The following is a 25964-nucleotide window of genomic DNA, read 5'->3' as shown; positions in this document are numbered from 1 at the left end:
TCCTTGCACATAGTAAGGGCTGAAGCCATCCTTTAGCTGTCTTGGCCTGAACCACCCAGGGCTGCCCAATGTCCCCCCACCCTGTGAGGGGAACTTGATGGTGGTTAGACCCTGTCCTGCCAATGCCTTTCTTTTCCAGAGCCTTGCTGCAGTACATGAACTGTCTGGATGCTGAATTTTGTCCCATTTCCTCAGTAGCTCCAACTACGGAATGCTGGCCAGCGTTAGACCAGGAAAGCTGGTCCTGGCTGAAGCCATCAGCAGCACTTCAGCTTCTGCTTGGGTACTACAGAAATGCCTTTTGCTGCTGGTGCCATTCAAAGGCTGCTGCCCAGGCTTCTGCCAGATCAGTGGCTGCATTGCAAAGCCTTGTAACCCTGTTATTTTAGTCAACAGCTCTGTATTTTTAGGCAACAGCTGTTAATTGTGGGTGTGAGGGGTACAGGAAAGTGAAACTTGAATTCTCCTGACCACATTCCATGGATTTAGGCCCAGGAAGGATGGCTGCAGGAGAGTTAAAGGCTCTTTCCTTTCTTGTGCAGACCTTAACATGAACCTGTGTTGCTGTGGTCTTCCCTGCTTTGAGCGAAACAAAGTGCTTCAGCCTCCTGGCTGCCTTCTTTCACATCTGTACTGACCCTGGGGAACTGCTCTGTATCCAGGAGCAAGGTCTTGAGCAGTATCAGAGGCCCTGGGGCAAAAATAATGCTGTCCTCTGGCACAAGAAGACACAGGAACCTTGTGGAGCTGCTTTCTTTGATGTAGAAAGGAAGCCCCAGCAGCGAGGGAGGAGGCAGCCTGGCTTCTTAGGGAGCTCAGTGTAAACTAAGTTCAGGAAAACAGACCCTCCCTTCAGTTCAGCCAGCTGTCTGTCCTTCCCTAGGCAGCAATGCTACAGCAAGCCCAGCTGGTCAGATGAAACCTCCTTCCCATTCCCTCTGCAGCTCACTCCTAAATAACTGTGGTGAGTTTCTGCCAAGAAAGCTTCCAGTATTGTTCCAAGGAGTGGGAAGAGCAAGATTTGGGTGGGTGCTTTTAGAGTAATGGTTTAACTGTTTTAAGTCAGAAGAAGGCAGAGTTAAGTTTTTACCATATCAAATTTAAAAATTAAATAATCTTTTAATATGAAACTTAATTAGCTAAACAAAAGTAACTTCCATTCGCTAGCAGCATCACAGAGGCTGAAGGTTTGAGGAAGAACTTGGTTAGAAATCCAGGAACGGTCTAAGGCTTTTCCCAAGCTCTACAGCTGAGCTTCCTTTAGAGGCAAGCATCAGCTGTGGCTTCTCCACACCCAGCCCTCCTCTGCTGGTAGGGACAGCCAAGGTGAGGGGTGTGGCACTGTGACCAAAACAATCCCAAACAAAACAAAAAGGGGAATGTTGCTTGCTTGGAAAGGAACTCGAGATTCCACACTGTAGAAAGACAGGAATTGGGAAGGGCCAAGCAGCCCTCACAGCTATGATCAGGCTCTTCCTCATGGAGAAAGACTATTGTGTGACCACCAGCAGTTGCCAGAGGAGTAGATTCAGTGTTTTCTTCTCTGCAGTCTCCAACTGCCTCCTTGAAATGGTTAGGTTAATCCAATCTGCTGAGCGGAAGAGCAGCTGACCACAAGGCCTGACAGCACCTTTCAAAGCTGGTGGAATCCTCACTGCCCAGGCAACTAATGTGTGTCAGGATGGCATCGTATGGCAGGAGCAGGCTGTGCCAGCCCTTCCAGGAAGCATTCAACAGCCTTCTTTGCAGACTGCACGTCCTTTCAGCAGTAGGTCTCCCTGTAGCAGCTCCCAACCCTAACCCTTTCAGGTTCTTGAGATGCCCAGCTAGGCTCAGTGGTTCTGAGGGCAGGTTTTCCTTGTGTGGCCAGGCTGGTGGCAGATGCCACAGGTTCGTGGTTTCTTGGCAGTGGCTCCTGAGGAGAAACTGTCTGACCTCTTGGCTTTACTTCCCAATCCTCTTGAATATCCACTGGTGTCAGAGTTCACAGAGACATCTCCAGAAGGCCCTAGAGAGAAACAAGTCGCATTTAAATACCTCTTGAAGTGTAAGGAGGTGGGAAACAGAAGCTCAAAATGGCAGACTGAGGATTTTATATCCCAGCCCCTCAGATTATTCCTGAAACTACCCTGGCTTCATGTTTGTCTCAACAGTTTAGTGTTGCCCATGTGTCTGCTTCATTGCAGGCTCTGGTCTACAGCTGAAGCAGAAACAAAAGATGCCAGAGGAGAACTTGGGCGCCAGTGTCAAAGACCACGTCTCCACCTCTGTACTTTATTGTCCCTTTGTGCCACTTTCTGTTGCATGCCTCTTTGGTGATTATTTTTATTTATGGGTACTTGTTTTCAGCATCATTCCAGAGCAGCCACACTCAGTCTCTCAGCTCTGATCAAAGCTTCAGCCAGCCTTGGCCTTTCACTGCATTCCTAAATTAGGGCAGAGGAGCAGCAGAGTTTTCCTGGTGTGACAGCATGGGGCTTAGATCTCCAAAAGTGGTGCCACTGCTTCACGAAGCTGAGCACCATCATTTGGGAGGACATATTCCCAAACAGGCTGTTGGACAACCCTGACCTTCATATCAAAGGAGTCATGGACAGACACCCAAGCTTACTGCAGGCAGAAGCCAAGCATCCTGCACAGAGCCCAGATGTGTGCTATGAGGACGCATCCTGCCAGCACTCGGGAAGGTAAGCCAGACCCAGTTATTACAAGAGACATTTGAGGTGCTAGAATGCTGCTGACAGATGTTCTAGAGACAAACCTAAAGTCTGTTAAATGTATCAGTTGCACCAGGGAAAGTTTAGCTTGGACATGAGGAAGAATTTCTTCCTCAGTAAGGTTGTCAAGGCCTGGAAGAGGCTGCTGAAGGCAGTGGTGGAGTCCCCATTCCCACAGGGATTGAAGATTTGGGGCTGTGGTGCTGAGGGATGTGGTTTAGTGGTGACCTGTCCCTGCTGGTTTAATAGTTAGACTCAATGATCTCTCCCAACCCAAACAATTCTGTGGTTTTGTAAGAGCTGTCATATCTTGATGGCATTATGTGTGTGAGAATCAAGCCCAGCCTCCAACCCTCATGTCTCACCCCAAGGCCAGCCTTACCTGGTGCCACATTTTCATCTGCCCACTGGAAGAAGCCACACTGCTGCTCTCGGGGCTTGGAGCAGGTGTGGAACTGCCGCCCTTTGTTGGGCCCATCCTTCTGGACCGTGCGTGTGACAGCTGGCTGGTCGCAGTTGCAGACCGTGCTGCTTCCTGATGCAGAGCTGCCACTCCCAAAGGGCTCTGGGCCTCTCCCTCCTCCTGGATGCCGAAATCCTGCTGGGCCCCTTCCTGCAAGGGGCTGAGGCTGTGCAGAGCCCCGTGGAGCTGTGTTGTTCCTGTCTTCTGACTGCTGATCAGCCCAGAGAAAGAAGTTGCAGGTGCTGGCACTGCACTTGTAGAACTGTCTGCCCTGGTTGGGGCCTTCCTTGCGCACGGTCAGAAGCAGGGCTTCGTTCCCACAGTTGCACACCACTGCGTTGTTCCCATTGTCTGCAGCAGCTGCAGGAGCAGGCCTGGGTGGCCTCCTTGAGCTCGTGGGGAGCAGACGTCCTGCTGCCTGGTTTGTGGTCCCCCTCGCATGCCTGTTTTCACCACTAGCTCTGTTAAGGGAGTTGCTGACCTGCAGGTGATTAGCTTGCTGGCTGGCCAGCGTCGTGGTTTGGGCTGGCCTGTGTGAATACTTCAGGTCCAAGAGCTCCTTTAGCATCTCATCGCAGCCTCCGATGCAGCCAACTAACTCCAGGGGCATCATGGGGGGAACACTGCCTCTCTTGAATTTAAACTTCAGCCTAAAGGCAAAGGAGGAATGCAAGTGTCCCAGTTCAAAGTGCTGTCCATAGTTTTGTGGAATTACAACTCAGCACCCTCTCCTGGATAAAAGAAATCTCTCCACTCTGTCGACTGGTCTTTTGCCCACCCAGATTTGGGACAACAATGTAACTCGTCATCAGCAGGTCTCAAATTGGACTTGTAAATTCTGCTGTGCTTACTCTGCTTTCCCTAACCCCTCTTTCTATCCTCAAGCTTTGCTCCAGCCTTCCAAGATTGGAATGGAAAATGGTTGCTCAGCCTACTCAAGAAAGTCTCTGGCCCTGATGGCTACCATACAATGTCTGAGGCGTTGTTTCCCCAGGGGACAACTGGTCTGACCTACCTGTGAACTGGATGTGGTTTGCATACAGCACAGATGCTCTCATCCCTGGCCACGTCCAGCACGAAATCAGGAAACCAGACTGCAGATTTGCAAGCTGGATAGCCTGTGCAGCTGAGATAGAACCTGCCAGGGGACAAAGCACCAAGTGAGGAAAACTCAAGACAGTCACTGGCCTGTGCTCCTGTTTTCTCAGCCACCAGAAGTTGTCCAAACAACATTTTTTTAAGGGTAAATAGGTACTTTGAGAGAGGTCTGGCTGAGTCACAGAATCCCAGTATGGTAAGGATTAAAAGTGACCTCTGGTGATCATTTAGTCCAACCCTCCTGCCTAGAAAATCACAAATCAGCACAGAAGGCTACTTTCTGCAACAGAGAAGATCACCCACCCGCCACTCTTCTTGGTCTTCAGGACCATGTCATTGTTGCACTGTGGACACTTCCGAACAGCAGCAGGTGTTGCTGGGTAGACCTCCTCTTGTTCTACAATTTCTGCAGCTTCTCCAAAATACTGAGCCAAGGCCTGGTCCAGCCTATAAAGAAACGAGCAGAGCATCCTGTGTGTCTCCTCCGCAGTGAACTGGCACCTTCTGCTCTCTACGCAGCCCTTCTGAACCTCTTCACAAACATGTTGATTCAGCACCACGCCTCTGGAACAGGCTAGGTGTGGGTACAACATGAAAGAGGTCAGTGTATGTTGCACCTCCTTCAGCCAGCTCTGAATTTAATGTTAAGGGTTTAAATCAGGATGATCACTTAATTGGTACCAACTGATGACAGCGTGCCAGGCTGTGAGTCATCCCTCCCCATGCAAATGCCCACACGCTGGGCAGAGCTCCAAGGAAAGTGTGGCAGGATCCCACTCCAGGCTGAGCCCCAGAGGAGAAGCCAGCACATCCCAAAAGAGCAAAGCAAACAGAAGAAGGCAAAGACAGGACTCACTTGTTAGCTCTGGCCACAGCTTCGATGAAGACTTGCTTGTACTTTTGAACCTGCTGTTGCAACACTACAGATTTGTCTTTTTTCCCCTCACATATCAGCTTCAGATCAGCCTCCAGCTCAGCTCGAAGGTCAGGCTTGGACATCTCGTAGCCCATGGAATCATAACCTGATAAACACACTGCATGGTCAGCAGAAGGAAAGAGAAGGTAAGGAACCTACGACCTGATGGACACTGCCCTTACCTTCCACCAGCCCCATGCCCAGGTGGCCTGGCAGGAAGCGCTGATCCGCTGTGAGGCCAACGTACATCCGTGTCTTAATGGTCTCAATGTGCTCAGCGTGAGTGGCATCCGTCCCTGAAAGCAGAAAGGCTGTCTGGGAGGCCAAAAAGTGACTTAACTGTGCCCCTGCAGAGTGCAAGGGGTTAAAGGGACAAGGACACAACAACTTGGGAACAGCATTGCCTTCATATCCCACTGGCACTGAGGCAAACAAAGTGCTGGCAAGCACACCCTGGACCCTACATCACTCATCTGCCTAGGGCTGGAGGCACTCTGCAGACTCCTTAGGATCTTTAGACTTTGCCCACAGTCTCTACTGTCTCTTTGCTCTGTGACTTTTTTTCATCTGAAGTGACACTTAGGGAAGTCCCTGCTCTGAGGGAGGGACAGAACTGGCGTTAGATAAGTTGAGTAGAAGCTTCTGAACAAAGCTCTCCCAAGAGCAAAAGGCCACGCTGCCAATACTGACCAATGCCATGTTTCTCCATGAGAGCAATGAGATCCGCTTCCGTGAGGAGCAATGGAGGGCTGGTTTCCCCATCCACCATCTCCACTGTAGTGGGCTGAAAGCGAGACCCTTTCTGATACACTGGGATAACCTGAAGGGAAGGAGAATCTCTTTGAAACTCCATTTGCTGAAGACAAAATGTCAGGCCAACAGCAGGCCAGTGCAGTAAGAGAAGAGCACCCTGTTCTGGAGGAGATGCCAGCTTCAGGGTCCTCAGGGCTAACCAGTAATGAGCCAGCAGAACAGCAGCTGCAGCTGAAGTGCAACCCCACAGCCCTTATGGTCTCTGCTGCGATGCTAAGAGGGGAAGAATCTATCCAAAGCTGGCACAATAAAGCTGCTCAGGTTTCAGCAGATACGGCTCTGAGAGAACCAGCAGTGGGTCAGAAACTGCCAAAGGACATTGCGTAGAGGGGTCTGAAGTTGGCAGTGGAGCATAACTTTAAACTCCAGGTACTTTAGCCTCTCCCATCTATGTTATTCCAGAGCCTTACCTTGTCACTCCACTTTTCATAGGGATAGACCTCCAGATAATTTCGAGCCAGGATCATTAGTCCTTGAGCAATGAATCGTTCATTGGCAATGTCAATCTCCACAGTTGTCTCCTGTCCCTTGGCATCATCAGAGCAGCAAGCCAAAAAATGGCGCACGATGAACTCATACAGCCTCTGCTCGTTGCCCTAAAACCAGAGAAAGAGGGTCAGGGTCCTCCCGTGTCCATGACATGTCAGTCAGGTGAGGATACAGTGCTAATGACCATTTTCATGTTTGGATCTTTAATTATCAAGCAGTACAAATCATCCTTTGCTCCTGGGACACACACCTGCAGGTTAGCGGTGTACTTTGTGGGGTGAATGGGAGGGTGAGCCTGATCTGACTTGGCTCCACTCCTAGGAGTTGGCCCACCCTGATCCAGAATCCTCTGTGCAAATGCTCCCCAGTTCGGGTCCTGTGTTTGCTGTTGTACTAAGGCAGAGAGGTTCAGCTCCTTGGGGAAAATGTTGGTCTCAGTTCGAGGGTAGCTGATGAACCTGAAGGAGAAAGAGCATTTTAAGAAGCACTCCAAGATGCTTTCCATTTGGGGCTAAAAAACATTTACTTCTGAAAGAATTAAGTTTACCAAGCACAAGTCTTAGAATCATAAAATAGTTTAGGTTGGAAGAGCTCTTTAAGATCACTGAGTCCAACTGTTAACCCAGCACAGACAAGTCACGACCAAACCATGTTCCTCAGAACCACATCTACACAGTTTTGAACCCTTTCTCCAGGGATGAAACTGCACCACTGCCCTAGGCAACCTATTCCAGGGCTTGACAACCCTTTTGGGGAAGAAATTGTTCCTCATGTTGGACAAGAGGAACTTCCCTTGTTGCAACTTAAGGCCATTGCTTATCACCTGGGAGAAGAGACTGGACCCCACCTGGCTCCAACCTTCTTTCAGGGAGTTGCAGAGAGAGGGTGTTGCCTGAGCCTCCTTTTCTCCAGGCTGAACAACCCCAGTTCCCTCAGCCACTCCTTAATATCTTGTGCTCCAGTCTTGCTTTCTTACCCCTGGGTATAAAGTTTTTCTGCTATTCTCATGGTTTCCTTTGCATTTATTTTCAGTTTGCGGGAAGCCAACTTCTCAAGTTCCTGTGTTGGGAGAAGCCAGAAAGAAGAATAATTCAGAGTGGTGAGTAGAACATCTGTTCAAAGTTTCTTCCAGAGAATTGCTTTCAGCACAAACGTACCACAGTGTCCAGGGGCAGGGGTCTCCACTTGCTCTTTGGCTTGCTGGCAACTTCAACAACAGTGGCTACTGGATCCTAGACACAGAGTATGCAAAATGCACAATCTCCTCTAAGAGTTTGTGCAAACTGTTGTGTAACATCTTGAGTGAGACAGAAGCAGGCAATGTTTGGCTGCTCCTATTTCCAAGCTCTCCTACCTCCATACACATCTGGTAGAGGACCAGGCACGCTGTGTGATTGAAGAGTCGGTTCCTTTTCCAGTTGAAGACCACGCTGCAATCTTCCTGATCATGAGTCACTGTGAACAACAGATCTCAGTGATGCAGGAGTGACACCAAGGAAACAAGCAGAGATAATGGAGCCAGGCTACTGGGAAACCTTTCAGTTCTGCTTAGTGCTCTTGGCATAGGAAGAGGAATCCACCTCTGCAGCATCATTTGATTGTTGCTCTGATGTTTTTACTTTCTGTGCACATCACAGAGAAGAGCAACAAAGCTGGTGAGGGGCCTGGAACACAAACCCTATGAGGAGAGGCTGAGGGAGCTGGGGCTGTTTAGCCTGGAGGAGGCTCAGGGGTGATCTTATTACTGTCTACAACTACCTGAAGGGACATTGTAGCCAGGTGGGGGGTGGCCTCTTCTGCCAGGCAACTAGCAATAGAACAAAGGGACACAGTCTCAAGTTGTGCCAGGGTAGGTATAGGCTGGATGTTAGGAGGAAGTTCTTAACAGAGAGAGTGATTTGCCACTGGAATGGGCTGCCCAGGGAGGTGGTGGAGGCACCATCCCTGGAGGTCTTCAAGAAAAGCCTGGATGAGGCACTTAGTGCCATGGTCTAGTTGACTGGATAGGGCTGGGTGATAGGTTGGACTGGAGGATCTTGGAGGTCTCTTCCAACCTGATTGATTCTATGATCAAGCCCTTTAAGGTAGAGCCCAGGACTTGTTCTCCCTAAGCATACCTTTGATTTTATAGAAGGCTTCAGGAACGAAGGCCTGGATGGCTTTGAAGCGTTCAACCACAAAGCCCAGGGTTGGGAACTGGCAGCTGCCATAGCTGATCAGCTGATCTGCTAAAATATCAGGGAAGATCTTCCGGAGCCTCAGTGTTTGGAATCTGGTGAAGGCAGCACCTGGGAAAATAAAACGAATACTAGATCTGAATACAACAGCATTGGAGGAGAACCACAATGCTTCAGATGGTTCTTTCTAATACTTTTGAGTATTAATTTTACTCTAATACTCGGTTACAGAAGCTTGCCAGTGCTGCACCAGCTGTCAACCTAATATTTACATCAAAGAGCATGTTTGAGAGAAGCATGAGATGTGACTAGTTGTGCCTGATCTAAAAAAATCCCTTTATGACCATTTCTGCCTTGTGTTTGGGATACTGATGATTTCTAAACGTCCCTTGCTGGGCTTTAGCAATGTGCATTCAATGTGGTTAGATGAGAAGCAAGAAGAGGGTGACGGATGGTTACCATGTTTGTTCAGCAGTCTAAGGCAGTTCAAGTACCTAAAGACCATAAGCTACACTCTAAGAACAATCCCCTGTCTACTTGCCACACTCTTCCTCACTCCCTCTCAGCAAAGGTGGGTGCAGCAGCTCAGGCCAGGCAGCCTGCCCTCACCTCCTGTGCATGCTCACGTACCTATTCGGAGGTCCAGCTCCTGCCTGACATCAACGGCGTCGCTGGTTTTCTGATCAGGTTGGGTGAGGGTCTCACAGGCTGTTCTGACAGCATGAAGTGTGATCTCTGAGAAACGGGCTCGAAAAACCTGCAGGTTTGGCTTCACTATCAGACAGGAAGAAAGAAATCAGTGAGCGACTCAAATGTCAAAGGAAAGGAGCAGCTAAAAAAAGAGTTGTCTTTCAAAGGTTGTGCTGCCAACTTTATCTACAGCTGCCCAATAGCTGAATATATTTATGGCCTAACAGAGCCACAGCAGAGCAGAGATGTGCACCTGTTGCAGGAGGGACAGAGGAGGCCACAGCAATGATGGGAGGGCTGGAAGGCCTCTGCTGTCTGGACAGGCTAAGAGACTTGGGGTTGTTCAGTCTGGAGAAGAGAAGGCTTCTGGTGGCCTTTCAGTGCTTAAAAGTACTGAGGACAGATTTTCGAGCAGGGCCTGTTATTGACAGGACAAGGAAGGACGGTTTGAAGCTAAATGAGGTAGATTCAGACTAGAGAGAAAACTTTTTTTACATTGAGGGTGGTTGGACAGTGGCCAAGGTTACCCAGAGAGGTGGCAGGTGCCCCATCACTGGTCAGGTTGGTTGGGGCTCTGAGCAACCTGCTCTAATTGCAGATGTTCCTGCTGACTGCAGCAGGGTTGGACTAGGTGACCTTTAAAGATCTCTTCCAACCCAAACCAGCCTGTGATTCTATGATCTGATCTATCAGATCTACAGTCAAGGCACAGTAAGACAGGGAATTGGCCTGTCATGAGATCTCCAAGCAGCAAGAGCTGCTAAATCAGCACTGTAATGGAGCTCAGACCGATGCTCTACACACCAGCTTTGCAAACGTGGATTATCTCGAAGCCAATGTTCTCTCCCTCTCGATCACAATCAGTCCAGATCACCAGAGCTTGACACTGCTGCACTTCTCGTTCAAGGGTTCTCTGAGAGGAGAAAACACCACAGAGTGAATACACACCAGGCCACGGGCTTTGTCGTTTTAATTTGGGAATGACTCACAAACTGAACACGAAATGCAAGGAGTATCCATAGAGATCGATTGTTGCAATAGCCTTTTGTAATCGTCTCTCACAAGCTTAGGCAGCTTTCCACAGAATTGAGTCATTTATTTACCTCAAGCTCTGTTAAAAAACATGGCCTGGATGGGATAGCACCAGTTTTGTTTGTTGAAGATGTTGTTTTGTGTACAACTTAGACACAATAATCAACTCCACCAAGCTGCAAAAAAAATCCCCAAACCATTTCTGCTCTCTGCAAAAAAAAACAGTTGTTCCTTTGCTGCACTGATTCTACACAAGCAGGAGACTTTTCATATCATAAATCATCAGCATCTATGCTCCTTGGAGGGATCTGCTCAACTCCAGAGCTTAGAAGTTCATTATAAAGGTATGATGCTCCTTCTGTCTGAGATAGCATTTGTAGAGCTAACCTCTCAATTCAGAGCTTCAGGAAGGTTCCTGAAAACAACTTACCTTGATGTCCACGTAGTTTTCAGGGCAATACTTCTCAATTTCGGCATCAAAAAGAGCTAGAGGGTTGCAGCTGTGCCTGGTGAACAAAGGATGAACAGTAGAAGGAAAACTAAAATGTGCTGAGAGACTAAATGGTGCTGTATTGCTGTGCTCTTCAACTACTGGAACTAGGAATACATTCTGCTATGGGCCTTGTCATAAATAATTTGGAGTTTGCAAGTAATTTACACTTCAAAGCAAACAGAGAATACTGCAGATCTGGAAGGCAGCCCTAAAATAAGCAAATTCTCTTGTTTCAAGCCCAGAGGACAAAGGGGAGGGAAGCTTGAGAAAGCACCTCACTGCCCAGGACAAAGAACACAAAAACATCCATCGAGTGTTGGAATCAGTTTAATTCCTTGGGTCTGCCTTAACATATTTTAACCAGTGTTGTGACTTAGGGCTACTTGAGCACTCTGAAGAGTAATCTGAAGCAATATTTTAACTATTTGTGCTAGTTTGAAGCTAGCTAGAATGTTTTGATGAGAAGAACTAGATTACAGGCTGTGAAAGGGAAACAGTGATGATGTCTACTTCACTCATAGGCTTGCTGAGAGGTATAAGAACAAGAATCCAAACATAGATAAGGCACTTCTTCTTGGGGCACTGCCTGAGCTGCACTTCTCTCTAGCCTCTCTGCTGTCTCTCTGATTAATCCACTTTGCTTCCTAATCCCCTGGCCGAACCTCCATTCTTCCCTGGGACTGAGGTAAGGTTGGGAGGGGTGGGAGAAGGTAGAAGGGTGGTTGGGAGCCCCTGCTGGGGACTCAGGTTTCTGGGAGGGGTGTTGTGTTTCTGTCTTACCTTACACCTTGTATATTTATGTATATACTGTAAATATCTGCTTGTATATTGAGCTAAGCTGTTAATATAAGCTTCATTCAAATTTCCAGAGCTGGCTGAGTCTAGTCTGGGTGATTTCCAAAGTGTGAGGGGGTGGGAACACCCAAACCACGACACTATTTAACATTTGATACTCATCACCCTGCTCTGCAGGGTGTCAGCCTTTCTGCTGAAAGCAGAACACAACACCCCACTCCTTGCAAGGGGAGACCAAATACTGACCATTTGCGAAAGGGCATCTTGAAATCATGAGCCAGTAAGTGTCCTGACACGGATGTCATCACCATTGTAACGCTCTGCAAGAGACACAGCAAGGTAATTAGCACCCTATAAACCACCCACAGCCCAAAGATCTTGATGCAGTTCTCACTTTACACAACCAGCAACACCTCTCTGCTGCTGATAGATCATAACAAGCTCTTCTCTCCATAGACAGCTAAAGAGGTTGGTTTTTTTTTTTAAGGATTTCTAAATCGCATCTCTTTGGCTGATACAGACCCAGAAAGTTGACTTAAAGCAACAAAACAACTCAGTGGTTGAGCCAAAAAAAGAACATCTGACTTTTCCTCATCTTTAGCCAAAATGTCCCTGTCACTAGATGTGTGTTTCATAACTTCTGGCAAATGACTCTTAATAATCAAATACTTTTGGCCTTCCCCAATACAAAAGTAGAATGAAAGAGAGCTCTACCTGGCCAAACATCTGGTAGTCGTATTCATAGATCTTGTTGAACTTGGAAAACCCTTCTCGCTAGAAGGAAAAGGGAAGTTGATGAGTTAATGGCTCCTAACAGAAAACAAATGTTTGGCTCCACTTTACAGACACCACTAGAGCAGGGCACAGGGGAGCATGAGGTGAAAACAGCAGCAGGGTGAATGGGAGTTGACTGTGTTGTGCAATGGAGACATCAAAATGTTGCTTTCCAAGGTAAAACTGCTTTAAACTTGGTGCTATGGTTATGGTCATGGTTATCTCCCCACAGACAGTGATGACAAACGGTGGGAAACACATTTGTTGAATGGGGAGGGTCAGTTCTATGCCTGTCAAACTGTTCTACAGCACATGACAATCAGTGTGCCAACTCTGGGTCCACAAGACCACCCTCCACCTAGCTGAGATTTGTGGAAGTTTCTAGATTAGTGCTGCTTTTTGCAGAGATGCAGGGTAGTATTTTCCTTGACTGTCAGTGCTCAGGCTCCCAGTAAGACACTTCATTCCAATGGAATTCTGCTCTAGAGGCATCTTCTATCTCCTTAGCTTGAAAAGTGATTATGCAAACTGTCACGCATCAAAGCAGCAGAAAGGAGATATTTGAACCCTCTTCTCCAAATCACAGACCACCTTTGCTTTGTTATGTAAACACTAATAAACTCCTGAACTTTTTGACTCTGCAGAAGAGGTGCTTTCTGACAGGGAAATATGCAGCAACAGATGGTTTCAGTTCCTGAAGCCGTTTGCATATGCTGTGAAGCAAGGAGTGACACAAGCAGCACTCACTGTGGAGGTCAGTACCCAGAGAAGACAGCTCAGGGAGAGGGAGTGCAGCTGGCAGGCTGAATTCCAAGTCTCAAGGAAAAAGCACCCAGCTCCCAAACACATTTCAGCAAGTAGTGTTCGCCCACAAAACAAAGCTGTTCTCATACCCTCATGTGGTCAAAAATGGTCAGAGCAAACACGGAGCAAGATCTGCATATGTTAATATGAACTGCCCATGCTAGGCTCTGCTGATCATGCCGGAGCTACCACGCAAGCCACGGGCTACGCTCAAGACCAGAACTGTGCTGTACAGTGAGCCTGGTGAGCTGATGCTCTGCAGATACCTGTACCACTGAGAGGCAGTGGTAAGGAGGTGTGGTATATCCCTACCCGTCGCATCCTGCTGTTGGAGAGCAGTTCTGCAATCCCTCGGGCAGCATCATTCTTCTCAGCCACGCACAGGACCTTCCGGATCCTCTGCCACGCCACGTCCTCTGCAGCCCGGGAGAAGAATCGCCAGGGCTGTGGCAGCATCCTGACCCCACAGCTGGCCAAGAGCCTCGCTTGAAAGTTCATTGCAAGAACCAGCGACAGCTGCCGCGGGGCCCAGGCATTCTGCTGTGCCCTCGCCCTGGGTCCTGGCAATGATAGAGAGCGATGAGTGAATATCCCCTGCCCGGCTATGGCCAAGCTTTAACCACAGACCCCGGGAGAGCCGAGGGTAACCTCTGCCGGGATGCTCTGCCACCCCCCCCGAGCGGCACGCAGACGGAGCAGCCTTCCACCCCGCACGGGATCCTGCCCGCTCCCCGGCCCCCTCTGCCCTGTCAAGGCCTCCCCTCAAGCGCTGGAGCTGCCTGCCCGCCGCAGCGGGGGCAGAGCAGGCTCCCGCTCCCCCCCGGCCTCCCTCCCCCGGGGCAGGGCCTGTCCCCACCTGGCCGTGCTCTCCTCACCAAGGACAGCGCCTCCGCGCTCCGATTCCCCCCCCGGGCGGGCTCTCCGGACCGGGGCCGCCCTCTCCCGTCCCGGTTCGCCCCCGGCCGGGGTCTCCGCAGCCCACGGCCCCCAGCCCCGCGCGGGCTGTGTCGCAAACAGCGGCGGGACTTGCCGCGCTTCCCCTCCCCCTTACGTCCTGCCGTAAAGCGCCGCTGTGGCGGGAAAGGCAACTACAGCTCCCAGAGCGCCCCGCGGCGCCCCTCAGCAGCTCGCCGCCGCCGCGTCCCGGTTTCCTGTTTCCTCCGGTGCCCGAGTCCGCAGTAGATTAAACAGCGCCAAGGACCGGTGAGGGCTAAGAAAGAAGCCCAAGGCGTGAGGTGCGGCGAGGGGCGGCAGCGGCGCTTCCAGCGGCAGGGTGAGAGGTCGGGCGTCATGTGACGCCAAGATGGCTGCTGGGCCGCGGCGGCCGTGAGGGGAGCGGCGGCGGAGCGGGGTCCGGTGGGGCAGCGGCGCCGGCGGCCCCAGCTCATAGCGGAGGAGTGAGGCCGTGAGAGAAGGGGTCGCGGCGGAGGCCGGAGCTGTGGCGGGGCTTCCCGAAAGGCTCGGCGGCGGTGAAGGCGGGGGGGGACCGGGAGGGGCCTTGGTGCTCCATGTCGGTCCCCTCCTGCGGGAAATATGATCAGCGCCCCTGACGTGGTGGCCTTCACCAGAGAGGAGGAGCTGGAGGATGAGCTGTACAGCGAGCCGCCCCTACCTGAGGAGTACTCGGTGCCGCTCTTCCCCTTCGCCAGCCACGGGGCTAACCCCTGGGCCAAGGTCGCCAACTCCAAGTTCACCCGGGACTTCATCCTCATCTCTGAGTTCTCGGAGCAAGTAGGGCCTCAGCCCCTCCTGACCATCCCCGATGACGCCAAAGTGTCAGGCACTTTTGATCTTAATTATTTCTCTCTTCGGATCATGTCTGTGGATTACCAGGCTTCCTTCGTGGGGCACCCTCCTGGCTCTGCTTACCCGAAGCTGAACTTTGTGGAGGATTCCAAAGTGGTACTGGGGGATTCAAAGGAAGGGGCTTTTGCCTATGTCCACCACTTGACTCTGTACGACCTCGAAGCCAGGGGGTTTGTGAGGCCCTTCTGTATGGCCTACATTTCTGCTGATGAGCACAAAATCATGCAGCAGTTTCAAGAACTCTCCACAGAGTTCTCCAAAGCCTCCGAATGCCTAAAGACAGGGAACCGGAAAGCTTTTGCGAGTGAACTGGAAAAGAAACTGAAAGACCTTGACTACACCAGGACTGTCCTGCACAATGAAACCGAGATACAGAAGAAATCCAATGACAAAGGGTATTACACAACCCAAGCCATTGAAAAGGCCAACGAGCTGGCCAGTGTGGAAAAATCCATCATTGAACACCAAGACCTGCTGAAGCAAATCAGGTCATATCCTTACAGGAAGGCGAAGGAGTCCAACTTCCACCCCTATGAGCCAGAGTGCACGCTGGATCAGGTTGATGGGGGCTGTGATCCGGACTTGACTACCTCTGACCTCTCTGAGCCTGGTGAGACGCAGCTTTACACTCACGTGCCATCCTACACTCCCAAGCTCATCAAAGCCAAGTCTGCCAAATGCTTTGACAAGAAGCTGAAGACCCTAGAGGAACTCTGTGATATTTATTTCTTCACCCAAACCCTTGACCAGTTGCACCAGATTGAGAGGACTTTCAGAGGTGATGTGTGCTACCTCCTGACAGAGCAGATTAGCAGGGCCCTCTTAAAGCAGCAAAGTGTAACTAACTTTCTATTTGAGGATGTATCTTTTCTGGATGAAAAACCACCTGAAAAACAGCACAGAGGCTGCCAGGGCCTGAGCCAAGATGCCACTGATAAAAAGTGTTTAGAGGAGTCCCCTACTCCCAAAGTGGTCATCAACCTGGGATCCTACAAATCCAGTGTGGAGAGTGTGCCCATCAAGATGGATCAGGAAATTGAGGACTCCCAGGAACCCAAATTGCCTGACTCCATTGCGTTTGAACACCAGGAGAACCTGGACTATCTTGATGCAGATCTTAAAGGCAGCATCAGCAGCGGTGAGAGCATTGAGGTTCTTGGAACAGAGAAGTCTGCATCTGGCCTGACAAAATCAGAGAGCCAGGCCAGCCTGCCCATCAGCTCCAGTCCCCAGGCAGGCAGGAGCAAGGTGGGCAGCCGGAGGACTGTCAGTGAGGACAGTATCGAGGTCCTCAGCACCTGTCCCTCCGAGTCGCTCATCCCGGAAGATTTCAAAGCGAGCTACCCAAGTGCCATTAATGAGGAACCTTATGTGGATGATGAAGAGGGAGGCCTTCGTTTCACCCCCAAACTAAACCCAGATGACGCTGACGAGCAAGACGACATTTCAAAACAGGAAAACTTGGTGCAGGTTGATTCTGCCTGTTGTATTGGGAAGGAGAGTCCCAACTTTCTTGAGCCTCTGCCTGAGCTGGGACAGAAACCCTGCGATGAGGATGGGGTGGTCAGGATTCCCCCCCAGCCGTACCGTCAAGTTGAGCAGGGGCTGCGTGGGAGCTTTGGGGGCTTCCCCTCCCACGATGGCATCTCAGGGGGGCTTCTTCCCTACGAGCTTGACTCACGCTACCTGACGGGCAGCAGGGAGGTCAGTAAGAGCAGCCTGGATGAGTGCTCAGACTCCACGAGCTATATCAGCAGTGCGGCCTCCACGTGCTCCGACAGGACCCCATCTCCTGCTCACCACTGTCAGGCGAGTGAAAGGCACAAAAAGAAGGCTGGGCAGAACGCACTGCGCTTCATCCGGCAGTACCCCTTCGCCCACCCTGCCATCTACTCCCTGCTCAGCGGCAGGACGCTGATCGTGCTGGGAGAAGAGGAAGCGATGGTCAAGAGGCTTGTGACAGCGCTTTCCATCTTCGTGCCCAACTGCAGCCTCTATGCCAAGCCCGTGAAGCACTGGGTCACTTCCCCTCTGCACGTTGTGGATTTCCAGAAGTGGAAGCTGATTGGACTCCAGAGGTAAATCTGTTTGCTTCAGCGGGGCTTAAAGTGTTTGATGAAAACCACTTCTCTTAGATGAGAATTTTTTGAGGGGAATCAGTATGCAAGGGAGAGCTCTCTCTGATCACCTCCCTTTAATTCCTGCCAATAGGATGTATTTGTGGAAGGGTGGTAGTTTTGTCCCTCTTAATACCCAGCCTTGCTTGAGAGTTAATATTAAATCATCTTCTAGGTCCTTGCTGCCTGGTTCACACAAGTTACTTGGGCAGGAGGTTTCCCTCTATTTATTAGGCAAAAGAAAAAACAAAGATGAGTCCCACGGTTTTCCTGGTAGATCTGATAACAGTGCTCCTGGAGTCACTTGTGTAGACAAGCTGACCATGAGCCAGCAATGAGCTCTTGTGGTCAAGAAGGCCAATGGTATCTTCAGGTCTGTTAAGAAAACTGTAGCCAGCAGGGAATTCTCACCCTCTGCTGTGCCCCAGGGAGGCCACAGCTGGAGTACCATGTCTAGTTCTGGGCTCTTCAGTTCAATACAGACAAGAAATTTCTAGAGAGCCTAGCAGAGACTACAGAGATGCTGTGGGGCCTGAAGCATCTCTTTGAGGAGGAAAGGCTGAGAGACCTGGGACTGCTTAGCCTGGAGAAGAGCAGCCTGAGAGAGGATTGGAGTACTGGGAAGTATAGACTTAGTTTTTTTGGGTTGGGGGAAAATTAAAGGGGATTTGCCAGGGATGTGGTGATTGCTTCATAATGTCTTTCTCTGTATCTCTCTTCAAATATAATTCTGTATTTTTTTTTTCTCCAATTTCATTTGAGAGTTTAGTTTCTGTTGGCTATCTTTTAAAACCATGACAGAGGTTCCATCTGTGCTAGGAGAGAAACTTAGCTATGAGAGTGCTGGAGCCCTGGAGTAGACTGCCCAAAGAGATTGTGGAGTCTCCTTCACAAGAGATTGCAAACTGCCCTGGACATTGTGATCCTGGGCAACCTGCTGTGGGTGCCCTTTTTTTAGCAGAGGGGTTGGATTGGATGATCTCCAGAGGTGTTTTCTAACCTCCATCATGCTGGGCTTATGTCTGTACGGTGCTTTCCCTCACCTCCTGATGTGTCTAGCCAGTATTGTGGTTTTGAAACGGATGCTTTGACACAGGGTTTTTCCTCATGGTTGCTGATAAAGAGGGGATGAGCTGTTGATGAGCTAGGTGGGTCAGAAATTGGAGTCCCCGCTCTGTGGGCTGTGTTGGTGAGGATGTGCTGGCTGAGTGCTGGGGGGGAGGGGGGAGGTTTGGAGTCTGTGAAGCTACTGGGCTCTCTCTTTGGGGATGCAGATGGACAGAAATGTATTTATAACAAGCCTTAGTGCAAGAAAAACGAGTCCATGGAGCTGTGTGGGCTGTGGTGCAGTTCATATGCAAAGGAAACTTCTGCTCAGCGTGAGGAGGATCATGAAAGTCAGCACCTCTTCCCAAACCCACAGGCCTGAAATGTGGCTTCATAGTTTATATTAGCACACAGCATTGGCTCAGTGCTCAGGATTTCAGCCCTGCCTTTGTGGTTGTTATTAAAAGGATTTTCCTAGTGTTACCAGGATGTGCCCTGGTCCTTCTGGTGTAGGTATGGCTGGGAATGGCCCTTGCTGTCACCAACATGGAAACATGAGTCAGAGCAGCAGCACATTGCTCACAGTATGGCTGAAATGGAATCACAGAATGGATTGGATTGGAAGGCACATTTAAAGGTCACCTAGGTCCAGCCCTCCTGCAGTCAGCAGGGACATCTGCAACTAGAGCAGGTTGTTCAGAGCTCCAAACAATCTGACCAGCACATCTGCCACCTCTATGACAACCTGGGCCAAGGTCTCACCACCTTCATTGTAAAGACATGCTCTTTAGTCTGAATCTGCCTCATTTAGTTTCAAACCATCACCCCTTGTCCTGTCACAACAGGCCCTGCTCGAAAATCTGTCCCCAGATTTATTGGTCCTTTTAAGCACTGAAAGGCCACCAGAAGGTCTCTCCAGAGCCTTCTCTTCTCCAGACTGAACAACCCAGACTCTCTCAGGCTGTCCTGATGGCAGGGGGCTTCCAGCCCTCCCATCATTGCTGTGAACTTCTCTGTCCCTGCCATGCTGAGGACACCAGAGCTGGCCCTAGCACTGCAGGTGGGGTTTCAGCAGAACAGAACAGAACAGAGGGGCAGAATCCCCTCCTTTACCCTGCTTGCCACAAATAGCTCATGAAATAGTGTTTCTGAGCAGCATGAACATGAAAACACAGAAACGTGCATTCTTTCTGAACTGTCAAGCATTTTGTTGCTGAGGCTTTTTCATGATGAAATTATTCCAGGCTGTGAGTTTTCCCTCACTCCTCTGCTTGTGAGACAGGGTGACAGCTCTGCCAACAACTGCTCCCAAACTCCTCTGTCTGTTGGTGAGGTTTTTAAAAGCTCTGTTTAATTGTTGCTCAATGTTTGTGCTTAGATGCAGTTTTTATAAACAGAAGTATTTTTTTTCCCTCAGAACTGCTTGTGACATGTGTCAGTCATCCCAGCTCTCCTCTGTGGAATGTTAATGAGGTGTTTGGTTTAATGTGGGTGCTTTCAGCAAACCATTTGTACAAGGGCTTTGGGAAGGAGCTTGGAGCCTGAATTAAACATTGTGGGCAGGGTGCTGCATCTCCTAAGGCCAGATTCTGACAGGGCACTGGGTCAGCCCTTAACCAGCAGCTGGGGCTCCTGGTTTAGGGCTCCGAGCTCCATCTCGAGCCAGTTACTTGAACCATGCAGAGCTGAAGAGCAGGAGGTAGAGTTGGTGTAGGTTTGTAATTTGCATTTAAATAGTGTTAATTTAGACTTGTTGGATAATTGTACTTTGTGAATGTGTGGTGGGTTTGCACTTGAGTGAAAAATACTCTGGCTGAGCCAGGGAATAGTTTAAGGATGGTTCCCCTTTTAAATGAAGGGCAGAAGATTCTGCTCTGAGCTTCAACCACCTCCCAGACCAGCTGTGTGGGGGGAGAATGGAGTTCTTAGCAAGGAGGAACTTGTTTGGGTTTCTAGGTCCTCATTGTCACATCCAGAACCTACCAGCTGCAGCAGGATTTGCTTCTGTTCACCAGAGATTTCCTCTCACTCCTCCTCCATGTCACCAAGGGAGGAAGCTGCCCTGGATCATGTTGTGTTATGAAGCAGCACACGCACAGGATGGATTGGTGCTTGTGGGGATCAAGGGGATCAAGGTTTCTTTGGGATCTGGCAGGCTGGAGAGACTATTTGTAGAATCCTATAATTGTTTTGGTTGGAAGAGACCTTTAAGATCATTGAGCCCAGCCAATTTTTAACTCTGCCAAGTTTGGTTCTAAACCATGTCCCTCAGCACTACATCTACATGGCTTTTAAAGCCCCACTCCATGGTCAGCTTATTCCAGGGCTTGACAACTCTATTGGGCTTGTTGTTTCTCATGTCCAACCTAAGCCTCTTCTGGCACAACTTGAGGCCATTTCCTTTTGCCCTATTGCTTGTTACCTGGGAGAAGAGACAGACACCCACCTGGCTCCAACTCAGGGAGTTGCAGAGAGGAAGAAGGTCTCCCCTCAGCCTCTCTTTCTCCAGAGTGAAGAACCACAGTTCCCTCGTCTGTTCCTTTCTAGACCCTTCACCAGCTTTGTTACTCTTCTCTTCACATGATCCAATACCTCAATGTCCTTAGAGTGAGTGACCCAAAACTGAACCTGGTATTCCAGGTGTGGCCTCAGCAGTGCTGAGTACATGGGAACAATCACTGTCCTGGTCCTGCTGGCTGCATTGTTGTGACACAAGTCAAGATGCTGTTGGCATTTTTGGCCACCAGATGCTGGCTCATCTTTAGCAGGTGTTGATCAACCTGGCCATTCTGTGCTGTGCCAGGCTTAGGTTGCCCACAGAAGCTGTTGTGCCAATTCATGAGCTAGAGGGAAAGTGCAGGGGCCTGGATACATCCTGCTGCTGAACTGTCTGGTCTCCTGCAGCTGTGACCTCTCTGCTTGCTGTTTCAGGACGGTGTCTCCTGGTGGTGTGAATGTGCTGCACGCTCTGAGCCGCTACAGCCGCTACGTCAGCATTCTGGACGCCGACAGCAAGACTCTGCGCTGCCCCCTCTACAAAGGCACCTTGGTGTCCCGGCTGGCAGACCACCGCACCCAGATCAAGCGAGGCAGCACCTACTATATGCACGTCCAAAGTATCCTCACCCAGCTGTGTTCAAAAGCCTTCCTCTTCACCTTCTGCCATCATTTGCACCTTCCTATCAGTGAAAGGGAACCAGAGGAATCTGTCGTCAGCCGCAGGATGAACTTTCTGAAGCTTCAGCTGGGCCTCGCCAATGAAGACATCAAAATTGTGCAGTATTTAGCAGAGCTGCTGAAGCTGCAGTACATTCAGGAATCCGGCCAGGGGGTGAACCCCTTGCTCAGATTTGACTATGTCCCCAGCTTTTTGTACAAAATCTAGCCTGGTGTGGGCCAGCTGCTGCCTGCTCAGAGTCTGATGAAGCTCATCCGTGCTTGACATAGACGCTGTCCACAGAATGTCATCGGGGAAGGGGTGAGGAAGCAAATGTGTTTGTGTCTCTGCTCTGCAGAAATCCTGGTCTGAGGGACGGGATTTCTGTTGCCTGCAGCTGAGAACATTGATGTTCCATCACATAAACCACCGGGCACTCTGTTTTTAAATAGCAGAAAGAGCACTGCAGACATTTAAAGCATTCTTGTGGCAGCATCCCAGGGGTATTGTGGTGTGGAGAGAGAAGTGGGCTGTCTTGGGGATCAATACTTATTAGTGTACAGCCCCTAAAATGCAACACAGTGCTCCATGTGCTTCTGCCAGAGCTCTAAATGCTGTTGGTCACTTCTGTGGAGCCAAGATGAAGAGAAGAGGTGAGACATAAAGGCCATGTGAAGTTTAATCCACCAGTGTCTCATACGAGTGTAGCTCAGAAGCTCAGTGGCAGGTTGTGGATACTTGTCTGTGCACAGTGGAGGTGGGTGGTGTGTCCCTTTCTGTGTCCTTCCAAGCTTCCTGGTGCTTTCCAGGAGAGGTGAGAGTGCAGTGGAGGCACACATGCTTCTCTCCAGATATTGTTTGCCCGTTTCTCTCAGCTTTGTTAAGATCTGGAATGTTGGAAGGACTCCACAGTGCTGGTGAGCACCGTGGTGCCTGCTGCTGTGAATGCAGAGCACTGTGCCTTGTGAATTTGTCAGGTCCCGTTTGCTGGGTGACCTCTGAGAAGGCTGGGAGGGAGACAGGGAATCCTCAAAGCACGTGAGGCTGAGAGTGGCCTCATAAGGAGAGAAGGGAACTGAAGAGAGTCTAGTGCAGGCCTCGTTTTTAGGCATTTTTTTTTGTGATGATGAACAGTGCAATTTAGCTGAAGCTGTGCTGTGAGATGGCAGGTTGGAGAGCAGTGAGGTACTAGAGCTCAGAGATGAATGTACTGGATTCCACATTGTGTCCCTAAGAATTTCTTTTTATTTTTCTCTCTCTTTTATATTTTTTTTCCCCTGAGGAGTTGACTTTTGTGCTTTGCCCTAAAGCAGGGTCAGCATCACTGCATACTGCTTCTGGCCAAGCCTTTGTTGTGTCTTGACTACCTCTCCTGGGGTGCTCTAGGGCAGAACTGCTGCTCTCTGAGCCAGGATGCTGAGGACTGTCCTTTCAAAGCTTCTGCACTGCTGCCTGTGCCATAAAGGTTGTGCCTCCAGTGTGGTGACACTTCCAGATTGTTCCTGACAGTGCCAAAAGCTTTGTGCCCAGGCAGAGTGTTTCCTTTTAGAGTCTTGATGATGTTGCTCTTCATCCACCAGTCTTAGGCTCAGTCTGCTCTGCTCTAAGCCTTGCTAGGAATAAAGTCTTTCGTTTAGTTCCTCTTTATCACTCTTCTGGTTATGGGATGAGAGCAGCTGGCACAAAACAAGCTGCTGCATTATCTGGGTTTTATTTTAAACCTCTGTCTGTTGTGCTGACATGAAGCATCCCTGAGGTGGGTGTAATGTTCCTTCTGTGCCCATGGAGGTTTCTGTATAGGGACTGGGGTTCATCAGCATGGTTTAGACCCCACTAAAACTTGATTTTAGAGCCACTCAGCTCAAACTCGTGTCCCAGAAGCAAGGAGGAACTGTGGGGAGGTCTGGCACCAGTATCTGCACTTCGGTACTGATGCCACCTCCTCATCCCAAGAAAGGGCTCCCTGGGGTAGTGTGGGAGGTAGAAACCAACAGGGTGGGAAGGCTCTTTTAAATGTGAGTGTTTTGAACTCATGGGACTTCTAAGAAGTTTCCAGAGGGGTTTCCAACAAGGGTTGCTTGTGATGGCATTTTTAGGTCACAGCTGGGAAGTAGCGTGGTGTGGCCTTTGCTGAAGGTGAGCTGTGTGCCTGTGTAGGGCTGCACACCCTGAAAGCACGTCCAAAGGCCTTTTCCTTTCCTACCTGTGCCCTCTGGTTGCATGTGAACTGGGTCTGCTGGTGAAAGACATCCATATCCATCAAAAGTTTGCCTTGCCAAGTAACTTGAGGTGTCCCCTTGTCAATTCATGCGTCTCCTTGTCAAGTTGTGTGTTCCTGAACAGCTTCCATGCTACAGCTGAGGTGAGGTTCCCTGAGGGAAGAGGCATCTCAGTAAAGGAGCCATGAGGTGACACTGAGCAGCCCCACAGCTCTGAAGCTTGTTTCCTGCTGGAATATGGCATGGTGTTGCTTGGGTTTGAGGAGGGAGGAACTTTTTCCTGCTGACTCACTCATGTCTTCCTGCAGGCTGCCAGCACCGAGTGAGATAGATAGTTAGTGCTGGGTGATCTCTTAGTCATGGTGGGCCCCAGCTGCACTCAGAAACTGATACGTAACTCAGTTCTTGCTCTGCATATCAAACCTGTAGTATCTGATATTCAAGGCTGTGTTGAGCAATACTTGCACTATCACCTGTCTGATCTGCTTCATCATTCCACCACAAAACGGCTCTGATTTGGGGGGATGTCCTGGGGGCTTTGCTGGGACAAAGAAAGATAGCTCCGTGCTGCTCTATGCAGCTTGGCTCTTGAGCTGGAGCTGTGAGGAAACGTGCCTGGAGTGCTCATCCTCCTAAAGCTGGCTCAGGGCAGGTAACATCTGAGCTCAGAGGAGTCATAGGAGGAGTTACTTTGGGCCGCGGTCCCTCAGTGCAGTCAGAGCCCAACTTGCCCTCGCTGCTCATAGTGCCCAAAATGGCAGCAGAAATCAGGGGGAAGGCTGAATGCAGTTGGCATTTTGGGGGCTGAATTCCTCTTTGCTCAGTCATTTCTCTGTCTGACCTTCTGCTCCTGTACAGCCACGATCTCTGTATCAGCACTTTAAGACTTTTCCTCATCTTCACTGTGTTACCTCACTAGTATCTGATCTTAGCAGGCTTACAAGTTAAGTCTTCACACTATCAGCTCCCACAATGGATCTTGGCACCTGTGTTTGTCAGCTTGTCCCTCCCCATACTATCCAGCTGTCCTTCCAACTTAAGCAGGGTCGGTTCCTCATGCCCTAGCGCCTTACCAGCCCTCCCACACTGACCCTCCAGCACCTACGGTGCTGTGCATGGCCCTCGCCTGCTTCTGTGAGTGCTGCCAGCATGCCCCTGCCTCCTACACTGCCAGTGCTGCTCACCTCCTCTCTCTGCTGGCTCTCAGGGAGGAGGTTTTAAGCCTGAATTCTTGCTCATCACAGCAAGTCTCTCCTGGCTGGGAGAGCAGAGCTACTTTTGCTTACTCCTCTGCTTCCCTGTGCTGGGAGACTCTGGCTGCCAGCCCCTGCTCTGCTCTGTGCTCAAAGATCCCACTCTGAGGAGGGTCAGCCATAGGAGTAGGTGCCATTAACCCTACAGAGGTTTAATTTCTCAGAGGACAGTACTCAGATATTTACTTTAATCCACTAGCAATCACTTCTGAGCAACTGTAAAGCTGCACTGCCTTGACTAGGGAAGTGCTGCCTATATTCTAGCAATATTCACTGTTCTGTAAGGGGTGGGAGAGCTGCAGGCTGAAGGCTTCATGCCCCCAGGGCCAAGTTCTTTGTTTTTTATTGAGTAGAGGTGGCTTTGAGCCTCTGACTTGGTGGTGGGTGACATCCCATGCTGTGGATTTAGCATGTAGGAGAGCTGGGCAAGACCTGGGGCTTGGAGCAGTGCTTTGAAAAGGCTCCTGTCATAAGGTGATGAGGAACTAGGTAAGATTCCTGGGCTGAAGAAGAGTCCCTGCTCCACACAGTGCCCAGCAGCACCACAGACCCCTGCACTGGTATCAGAGGGGTCAAAAAGCCAGCCCACATCACTCCCCGCGAGGCATTTTAACTGGAAGGCAGGCATACAGGGTGTAAACTCAGTCCAGCACGGGCCTGAGGCCTGGCTGTAGGGAGGCCGTGAGGAATCCTCATCTCATTTTAAAGCACTGTATCCTATCCCTGCATGTCGAGTTCCGTGTGCGTGTGCCCGTGCGTGCCGAATGCTCGCGTCCGTAGCTAGGGCGAGTGTGTGACCGAGGAGAAATCCAAGAAGCATGTCTTAAGTGTCGTGCTGTAAGTGTTTACTGCACAAGAGTTTAACTGATGTTAACACCAAAATGACTTAGTCTGAAAAATGTCCTTTTAAAGAAAACAAAAAGGCAAAAAAAAAAAGTATTTATTTGGGTTATATTTTGGAAATACAAAAAAAAAAAAAAAAGGCCAATTTTTTTTTTTTCTTTTTGGTTGTATTTTTTAAAGCTTCTAATTCTTGTCAGATGTTGTGGTTAAATTCTTTAATTTTATCATGCTTATTAAAAAATGGTTCTACTTAAAGAGTGG

The 25964-nt window shown here is 49.9% G+C and overlaps 2 protein-coding genes across 5 annotated transcripts; one reads left to right on the top strand and one right to left on the bottom strand.

Annotated features, from left to right (window-relative positions):
* Nucleotides 1-1099: 1099 nt before the first annotated feature.
* Nucleotides 1100-14386, bottom strand: TOP3A (DNA topoisomerase III alpha). Of its 4 annotated transcripts, none has more exons than XM_064153539.1 (20): nucleotides 14313-14386; nucleotides 13574-13821; nucleotides 12398-12457; nucleotides 11930-12003; nucleotides 10826-10901; nucleotides 10168-10276; nucleotides 9304-9447; nucleotides 8614-8784; nucleotides 7851-7951; nucleotides 7654-7728; nucleotides 7473-7555; nucleotides 6747-6954; nucleotides 6418-6603; nucleotides 5885-6014; nucleotides 5377-5490; nucleotides 5135-5300; nucleotides 4582-4725; nucleotides 4196-4318; nucleotides 3100-3830; nucleotides 1100-2008 (listed from the first exon to the last, which is right to left on the bottom strand). In XM_064153539.1, exons 2-20 carry the CDS (start codon nucleotides 13757-13759, stop codon nucleotides 1833-1835), a joined length of 3057 nt encoding a protein of 1018 aa, XP_064009609.1. In that variant the 5' UTR covers nucleotides 13760-13821; nucleotides 14313-14386; the 3' UTR covers nucleotides 1100-1832. The 4 variants fall into 4 exon arrangements, with proteins under 4 accessions (XP_064009609.1, XP_064009607.1, XP_064009608.1 ...); XM_064153537.1 differs by lacking the exon at nucleotides 14313-14386 and adding an exon at nucleotides 14118-14295; XM_064153538.1 differs by lacking the exon at nucleotides 14313-14386 and adding an exon at nucleotides 14137-14295.
* On the top strand, nucleotides 14360-25958 carry SMCR8 (SMCR8-C9orf72 complex subunit). Its single transcript, XM_064153541.1, has 2 exons — nucleotides 14360-17145; nucleotides 21163-25958. The coding sequence occupies exons 1-2, from the start codon at nucleotides 14795-14797 to the stop codon at nucleotides 21614-21616; spliced, it is 2805 nt and encodes a 934-aa protein (XP_064009611.1). The 5' UTR covers nucleotides 14360-14794; the 3' UTR covers nucleotides 21617-25958.
* Nucleotides 25959-25964: the final 6 nt, after the last annotated feature.

The sequence above is a fragment of the Pogoniulus pusillus genome, chromosome 13 (genome assembly GCF_015220805.1).
Source record: "Pogoniulus pusillus isolate bPogPus1 chromosome 13, bPogPus1.pri, whole genome shotgun sequence".
NCBI lineage: Eukaryota > Metazoa > Chordata > Aves > Piciformes > Lybiidae > Pogoniulus > Pogoniulus pusillus.
Note: the sequence above shows the minus strand (reverse complement) of the source record. Positions and strands in the feature narration are given on the sequence as shown.

Coding starts and splice junctions, on each gene's coding strand:
- SMCR8 (XM_064153541.1), top strand. CDS start 14,795: ATGATCAGCGCCCCTGACGTGGTGGCCTTCACCAGAGAGGAGGAGCTG. Junction 17,146..21,162: donor AAGCTGATTGGACTCCAGAG/GTAAATCTGTTT, acceptor TTGCTGTTTCAG/GACGGTGTCTCCTGGTGGTG.
- TOP3A (XM_064153539.1), bottom strand. CDS start 13,759: ATGAACTTTCAAGCGAGGCTCTTGGCCAGCTGTGGGGTCAGGATGCTG. Junction 10,902..11,929: donor AAGATGCCCTTTCGCAAATG/GTCAGTATTTGG, acceptor TTTGTTCACCAG/GCACAGCTGCAACCCTCTAG. Junction 4,319..4,581: donor AAGACCAAGAAGAGTGGCGG/GTGGGTGATCTT, acceptor GTCCCCTGGCAG/GTTCTATCTCAGCTGCACAG.